Source organism: Cyclopterus lumpus, chromosome 24, assembly GCF_009769545.1.
Source record: "Cyclopterus lumpus isolate fCycLum1 chromosome 24, fCycLum1.pri, whole genome shotgun sequence".
Classification (NCBI taxonomy): domain Eukaryota; kingdom Metazoa; phylum Chordata; class Actinopteri; order Perciformes; family Cyclopteridae; genus Cyclopterus; species Cyclopterus lumpus.
In genome coordinates this window covers 6,003,082-6,011,641 of record NC_046989.1, presented here as the reverse complement: position 1 = coordinate 6,011,641, position 8,560 = coordinate 6,003,082, and the positions used below count along the sequence as shown (strand labels likewise).

The 8,560-nt window shown below is 47.2% G+C and overlaps 1 protein-coding gene across 1 annotated transcript in view; it reads right to left on the bottom strand.

The window, feature by feature from the left end:
• The window catches only part of rnf217 (ring finger protein 217), a 9,848-nt gene extending 1,994 nt beyond the window's left edge, over positions 1 to 7,854 (bottom strand). The window contains exons 1-6 of the mRNA XM_034527899.1: positions 6,752 to 7,854; positions 3,541 to 3,762; positions 3,259 to 3,423; positions 2,281 to 2,378; positions 2,063 to 2,166; positions 559 to 630 (exon numbers count right to left, since the gene is read on the bottom strand). Coding sequence (XP_034383790.1) covers positions 559 to 630; positions 2,063 to 2,166; positions 2,281 to 2,378; positions 3,259 to 3,423; positions 3,541 to 3,762; positions 6,752 to 7,759 — 1,669 coding nt within the window. The 5' untranslated portion in view covers positions 7,760 to 7,854. The remainder of the gene's footprint in view (positions 1 to 558; positions 631 to 2,062; positions 2,167 to 2,280; positions 2,379 to 3,258; positions 3,424 to 3,540; positions 3,763 to 6,751) is intronic.
• Between the last annotated feature and the right edge of the window lie 706 nt (positions 7,855 to 8,560).

Sequence of the window (8,560 nt, the reverse complement as noted above, 5' to 3'; positions counted from 1 at the left end):
AATTAGCTGCTCAATTAATGTGCAATGTAAATCTGGAGTTATCTATTAATGTCAAGCTCTGACGACTTTTCTATATGGATTTGATTTGATTATTCCATCTAATGGCACATTGCATTTCACATTTGGCATATTTCTTAATTAATTGAGCTGAAAGAGGCAGCGAGCAGCAGCACGACACTGATTCTAACAACGATGGAAAATAAATGACTCTAAACACCGGCCCCGCAGCGGCTCATCCGTCAGACGCACAGACGCGGGAAAGAGATTAACGCTAATCACGGGTTCAACTGAGGCATCACAAGTTCACGATACTGGCTCACTGGGAGGGAGCGGTTGGAGGACTGAACAAGGAGAGGACGCATCACTGAGCTAGGCGTGTTCCTATAAAGTGTGTGTGGCACGATGGTGTTGTTGGTTGGTGTTGCACAGACCGTGAACCTTCTTTTGGTGCGTGGAAGGAAATATCTGTAATTTAATCAAACCATTTAGCTGTTTACGTCTCTCGCTCTCTCTCCGATTAACGTTCACGTGTGTTGTTCATGTGTATAATTGTGTTACCTATCACCAGTGCGAGAGCTCCGAGCACCACGACCAGCAAAATGACCACTGGAGCTATCAGCACCTTAGAGGCTGGAGAGAGAGAGAGAGAGAGAGAGATGGGGAAGAACAATAATCAAACAATAATCATCCATAATGAATAAATGTTCCTCCCAGTCGGAATAGAAATTGCACGATTCAAAATGAATGTGTTGTTTGGTAACGTTTTGCCTTCAAATGTAATGCATCGCCGCTAAATATTCAAGATGTTTGGCCGCCAGTGCATCGATGCGTCTGTGGAGGACGCTGAACGCCACGAGCAGATCTTCGGGGGACAGATTCTCCGCCCGCGTTAAGCGCGTTCCCTTATTACGTGCAGAATCTGCGGCGCTAACAGTCCGCGGCGTGACGACGGCGTGGAGAGCCTTAACGACTAAGTGGTTCTCGTCGCGGGACAAATGAACTCCGAGGTCAGCAGGCGCCCTGTCGCGGAGAGCAAAGTCAAACAAATCCATCAGAGTTCAGCTTCCTGGAGGCTCGCCGGTGCACGGATTTGATAACCGTGAAAGGATAATTAGAACTAACATAATCGGATATGTTGTGATTTCGCACTTCGTTATAAAGCTTTCCTCGGGGGGGGGGGACTTTGCAAATGCAGACTTTAATATGGAAGTGTTCACTGCCGCTGCAATCGAGTGTTGACTTAATGTCCGTCAGATGGGACGCGGATGGCCGGCCATCACATTTTTGGCAGCAGCTCATTTCGACGGAAGGTTTTTAATCAAGTGCTCGCCAGAAGAAGAAGAAGAAGTAAAAAAAAAAAATATTCCACTGCTCCTTCTATCACTCTCTAATCTACAGTTATAATCCACAGTAGAGTGCAACACGGGGACGCCGATTTATTTTGGGTCACGGGCATTTTCTGTGCAACGCAGGAAAAACACTTACGAAAGCAGATTACCGGAAATAAAGCGGGGCGAGGGAGTGAGGCGGAGACCGGAAAGTTTCACAAGTTGTCTTTGGCCAATCCGTGCAGAAGACACGGCAGCTGTCAAAGTGTGAATATGCATGTCAAACTCAATATTCCTGACTGTATGCTGCAGGCATGCTAGTCTCTTTGAGGCTGGACACAGGCACAGCAGTGCTTTAGCAGCAGGAATGACCGTGTACGACGTTCACGTCTCAGTTCAGTGCGTTCACATAGTATTAATGAACTAATTAGCAATTGAAATTAAGTAACGAGGTTGATGGGAATATCAAACGTTTTGCAGGTATTTAGTCATAAACCAAAGTATTCTACAAAATAAAATGTTGAGCAGAAGGCAGAGGATCACCAGAGACGGTAGGATTCATCCTCTGGGCACCATGAATATGAGATATCTTAATTTGGAGCAAAATAGTGGAGTAACTGAAGTTGCCATCGCCAGAGCCACGACGATAGGATGGCGAGAAACTGAGGTTAAAAAAGAGGGTCTCTCTTTACACACACACACACACACACACACACACACACACACACACTTACCGCAGACCGACCCTCTAATTAGCCGTCTCAGGTGAGGTTTATCAGGTAGGTAGCGATACTTGCATCCAAACACGCTGAGGTTTGATGTATGGTCCCCAAAAAACCTGACAACAAGAAGTTCAATCTGAATGAGATCGTCACAAAGAAAAGAGGTGGAGGCAGTCTGAGAAAATAACAGTAAAAAAATACACAAAAACAAAACAGTACACGGTTCTGACCGTAGGTGCCGGTATCGCTCTCCACAGCGGTAACAGAAGTTAGTGTTACACTGCGTACACGTCATGTGGTCACACCCCTCCGTACGCTGGATATGGATCTACAGATGGGGATGAGGCAAGATGGATGGAAAGAAAAAGAAGAGATTTACTATACTATTAATGTTATTATTATTATTATATTAATAAAGAGCTACACGCGGTAAGTTCTTTCACTCTTTTTTTTTGGTTGGGTCCCACTCTGACTGCGTCGTCGTGTTCTCCTCCCAGACTCGAGCTCACTTTATTGTAAAAATGGGAACAGTTTCCCGGTCTTAGCGGCACTAAAATGCAACGCGAGCAGAGTTTACCACTCTCATTTTCAAACTGTAAAACTATAAGCATCTGGTTCCGCATCTATTGACCTCTTCAACGGTCCACTTAATGGATCTCCTCCATTTGGCTGCCGCAGCAGTGAGCGGTCTCGCTGTAAACTGGGCATCGAGTACGGCTGCTCTCGGCCTCTTTTCCAGCTAAACGCAGCAGGACACCAATTTGCCGGCGTCCCACTCAAAACCGGATCCGCTCCGACGAACGCAGACGGAGAGTGTGTTCCCACGTACCGGTAATTAGCTTAATCTACATCTTGCTTTAGCCATTTCCTGACAGTCTAATTAACTGTTGCGTGGACTAACTTGGTCGTAATGAGACCGGGCTTGTGTGTGGGAGAGATGCCAGTGAGTCTATCGCATTTGTTTTCTCATGCAGCAGAGACGTCATTATCTTTTTCTATGCACCTCGGTCCAGCTGCTACAACAATGCACTTCAAATCTGAGCATCCCTCTACATCTCTCCGGCTCCCCATCCATCATCTGGTCCGGCTCTCGTGCCTCTCGTAGCCCTTCATCGATTTATTCATCCACATTTATTCCACCCTGCATCCGTCAAAACCTCTTCCTGTTGACCCCACCCCTATGTGGACCCGCGTTGTTGGATTCTCACCCGGCAATGTGGACACTTCTGGGCGTTTCTCTGTCCGTGCTCGATGACGCTCGCCCAGCCTCGCAGCAGCTTGTCTCCTTTCCTGTAGTCGCGACATTTGACCCCGCTGTGCCACGGCGCGTGGCATTTGAAGCACCACACAAACTGGCAATTGCTGCACTGGATCTAAAGCGGGGGAAAGAAGAAAGCGAAACACTTGGGTTACTATTAAAATGTAGACACCAGCTGGGAGTGGGATTTCATTTGTTCTCGTGTATTTTTTCTTATGCGTCAGCCTCTTGCCTTGTACTTGTGCTCTGAGTGGTTGGGGTCGTTCCCCTTCAGGGAAGTGAACTGGCTGCACTGGGGGCAGGGTTTGGTGCTCGAGTCCAGCTGACTGAGCTCCAGGAAGTAACGATACTTCGCCACGTCCTCGTTGGCTAAATGGGAAATCACCACTCCCTCCTCCAGGTAGCCGCTGCACTCTGGGATCGGACAGCCGATGTACGATTTGGCTACTCGCACCTGTTGGACATCACAAACATTTGACTTCAAATTGTTTTAAAAACACATTAAAACGATTGCAATAAGACGATAAAAAAAAGAATGTGTGTTCAACTGTGTTAAAGTGACACTGACCAATCTCTCCGTCTTTCAGAACCAAATCTACATGTGAATTCACACCACAGATGGGTATCGGTTAATCATCTACCCGCGATAAGAGGAAGTAAAAAGGTAGAGGAAGGGAAGGCCGAAGGAGGCAGCTGGGAGAGTGGAAGTTAATACGTGTCAAAGCACACACACAGACACACATTAGCTACTTCAGACCAAGTGCTCGGTGGTCATTTCGTGTAACTTATCCACACACACACACACACTTATAAATAAAACATCAACAGCATTAAAAAAAATTCAAAGGAGTCAAAATAAACAATAATTCACCACCTTCAGGGACATTTTCTTACATGTGCACAGGATTGAAGTGATACTCTCGCTTTAAAGTGCACCATTTCATGATCTTACTATAGTCCTCCATCATTAAGTTCACAATTATGTGTTCAATACAAACCAAAGCAATACGAGTGTGTGTGTGTTCAGATCTCAATGAATCTAACCGTGGATACATTAAGTATCATACTTCTCTCTCTCTCTCTCACACACACACACACACACACACACACACACACACACACACACACACACAATAATGAAAATGTATCCGGTGAAAGGCATGAGCGCCGTGATGTGTTGTTATTGTTGCCCCAACACAAACACGGCCAGACTGGTTGGACAGGTTGTGAGTGCTGCCAGTCTCTCTCTCACACACACACACACATGCGCGTGCCGGGCCGAAACACAAAGTAAAAATACACGCGATTAAAGCGGTGAAATAATGAAGCTCACTATGGGCATGTAGCGTGTCCCAGGACAGGGGCGAAGCTAAAACCACTACCCCGGGGGGGGGGGGGGGAAACACACGGTTAGCACCAAACCAGTGCAATCTGGTCTCCTGCATCCATCTGCCCAAGTGCCCAGGAGCAAGGTGCCGTCTATGAGCACACACACACACACACACACTTCAAGCTCTCTGACACCATGCTTACTCTACCTACTGAGTTTTAGCACAGTACATCGGAGGAATACAAAATTCCACCCACACGGGATAGTTTACACAACCCTTATCTCATTGCAGCTGTTGTTATCAGAGTCGCGCGTCTCTGTGTTAGTGTGATTATTCAGGCCTCGTTATCACAGCAAGACAATTGCAGACAAAATGCTGTCTGTCTCAGTGATAAACACTGTTTTATCTAAACAGATTACAGGAGATTACAGGAAACGGCAGCAACAAGGAACTGTAATTGTAACTTCTCTCCTTTCTCGCAAGAATTAGTAACAGGGACGCCATTGCAGGTTTATTTTCAGGGGATCGTACCAGTCCATAAAAAAAGAGTCACTTAAAGACATCCGTCCTGAAAAACTTTAGCTCTGATAGATCAGCAACGTGCCTCTCACTGCTGAGGCCCTCTTTTTGTAATGGCAGCTGAATCAAAGGAAGTTAATGTATCTCTCATCTATTATTCAATGACTTGATTTATGAGTGTAAATCAGCGGAATCAATGAACGAGATGCTCTCACTAAAGTTTGGCAACGGCTGATCCGTGATCAGTTCGGACCTACACTGACAGGAGGTTCCGTTTCAGTTACATTGTGATGCGTTCAGGCTCTGTTCAGTGAAAATTAGTACTAGGCGAAGGTAAATCATAATGGGATCGTGATGTGTTCACATGTAATCCCTGTAAAATGTAGTGTTGGTGATGAACTTGAATACACAGCAGGATAAAATATATTTTAGAGATTAATGATGAACTATTTAACTTTCTTAACACACTCTAAGAAGCTTCCACCCATTCCATTATCCGAACCGCTGATCCTATTTAGGGTCGCAGGAGGCTGGAGCCGATCCCAGCTGGCTTTGGGCGAAGGCAGGGTTCACCCTGGACAGGTCGCCAGTCTATCTCCATCGACATATAGAGACACACGACCATTCACGCTCATATTCACACCTACGGCCAATTTTGAGCCTCCAATTAGCCTCAGCTGCATGTCTTTGGACTGTGGGAGCTCTAAGAAGCTTATGATACGTAATTAAAAATACTAATGACGAGATTTGGCTCAATCGATAAGAACACACTCTTTTATTTCCTTATCATTTGAATTGTGCGTTTCTATGAGAGAGAAAAAAACAAGTAAAGTAAATAACATAGAGAACGGTGTATTGTTTAAAGATTTCAGAGTAGTTTAAATGATTTTTGCCTGGCGCCTTGTCGAGCAGCTGCTATGACAAACAACAATATGGATCGTCACTGTGTGTTGTATGATCCGTTGCACCAATAGTTGCAACATAATGCATTGGAGCTGATGCCTTGTGTCCTTATTGTGACCTATTGTAGCCGAGTTAATGAGTTACTTTGCATATGGTGCTGCTCTCTCCATGTATGGAGCACTGCTGGGATGCTCGGGCATATTTCCTATAACATAGTAATAGTGAGGGAAACAATGGAGGAGATGAACCATGCTGAAGGACACGTGGTGAAATCTTCCTTCAATAAGTGCGAGGGGAGAATAATGCTGAATAATCCCACAATGGTGCACAATGTAACCTATTCTGTCAAAAACAACCCAATTTTAGAGGAGACGCACAGATGTTTGTTTTCCTGTAACATTTTAATGAAACAGAGAGCTCATTTAGACCTTTCGAAACGTGTGGGGGTCAGATTGCTCAATGCCAGCCAGCTCCAGGTATTTTATAACAGTTCCCAGAATCGCTCCACATGCCTTTGAGTAGACAAAGAGCCAAACATAACAGTTAAGAAAGTGTCACTATTGTGAGTGTTGTTGTTGCTGCTGCTTCTCAAGGACACTTCAGCCAGCTGCTGACTAACCCAGCAATGCCAGGTCCTGGAACTGGTTCAGCACTGTGACACCCTGCTGGACTAAATCACCCCCCACCAACCTGGGAGCTGACGTAGAGCTTCAGACACTCGTCGCACACGGCCTTCCTGCAGCAGGGCAAGGGTGCGATGGTTTTCTCTTCCAGGCACACCCGGCAACTCTGCGTCGCAGTCTCAGCACCGGCCTGCTCCGCGGACAGCCGACGGGCCACGTCGCCGAGAGGATCCACTAGGTCGTCCAGCGTGTACAGAGTAGGTTCGGGACTCGGAGCCGGTTCGGGACTCGGAGCCGCTTCCCGTCCCGCCTCCAAGTCCACGTCCGGTGCGTCCGACGTGACAGCTTCATCGTCCGTAATTTCAACGTCTTTTCGGCGACTGTCGCTCGCGATGCAATACACGGTGCAGTAGACGTGCTCTTTGGCGTGAAAGGACTCGTCCAAAGCGACTGCGTTGACGTCCCCGTCGCGTTTATAACGTCGCTGACCCGTAACGGTTACACGCTCAACCCCTTTGGCGTCGGAAGTCGCCGAGTCGCTCGCGGTGGGCTCGTTTTTAGTCCCCGCGTCGCCCTTCTCTCGCTCCGACTTTTTACACTCGCCGCCCTCTGTTCCGCGAGCGTTCGTAACGTCGTCGCGACCGTTGGCTTCGCGGGGCTCGAGCTCGGCGTCGCGCGGCATCCGACCGTTGGTGTTAAAACACAGGGACGGGGACTTGGAAACGCCGAAATTCCTCCTCAAAATCTCGACGGCGCTCGCCCTCCTCCTCCTCTCTCCCCCGTTGCAGTTGTTGTTGTTGTTGCCCATCGCATCCTTCGCCTCGTCGCCGCCGCTTCTCTCCTCCGAGAACCGCTCACCTCCGTCGAGGGACAACCGGGAGTTCGACCTGGTGACGCGGCGGCGGCTCAAATCTCTGACCGGCGGTTCAACTTTGCCGTCCGCGAAGGAAGTTTCTGTCTGCGGGTTGCGGGACGATATCCCTCTCCCCTCCTCGAGACCGCTCGTAAAACTCGGCATGATGCAGGCGTCGGCTATCGGTTCGTCATCGTCCATCCCCGATAGTGCTCTCCCCATTTAGTGAGCGGTTCTCTTCCCCCGGGACGGTGCGCCGCCGTCGGCCTCTCATCCAAACGCTGCCCCACCAAAACAAAACAAAGCGGCCAGCTCGGCGCTTCTGGGTGCCGTCGTCAGCATGTAGGAGAGCAGCGATAGGCCGACGGTGAAGCCGAGTGGTGGAGGCCCCGCCCCCCAGCTATACTTTGTGGTGGAGGGGTCCTCCAGCTATACTTTGGAGAGTATAATAAAAATTTAAATTAAAAAAATAATATATTTATATATTTTGTATATTTAGTGGATCCTGCTATCTAACTATAACTATAACACCAGGTTACACTGTCATTTGGTTTGTTATCACATGGTCTTAAAAACCACGTTTTGAAAAGTAATGTAATTCCTTATTTTATACACACACACAGACACACACACTACAACAATTGTAACACTCATCCTCGAGTATTGATGTTGCACATTGCATGGATATGAAATTCTATAATTGCTGCTGCTTTTTGCTGCCAATGGCACTTTCTCACAGCCACATTTTGACTTGTCGTAGCAGAAGAAGCACATGTGGAACAAATGTAATTAACATTGGCTCAGTTCCATTAAGTTTGCCAGTTTTAGAACTGCAGCTGTATATCATTGAAAAAGTGTCACAGAAACAGTCTACATTTAGTTTCTTAACGGGTTGTAGACCTCTTACTTTTCACTGCATCACACACGATTCACCTCCTTAAATCACCCAGAACTAGGAGGCCTTACGTTATGAAAGGGAAAGTGAGGCTAAGAATGAAAGTAGTTTGGACGGTCACATATTTA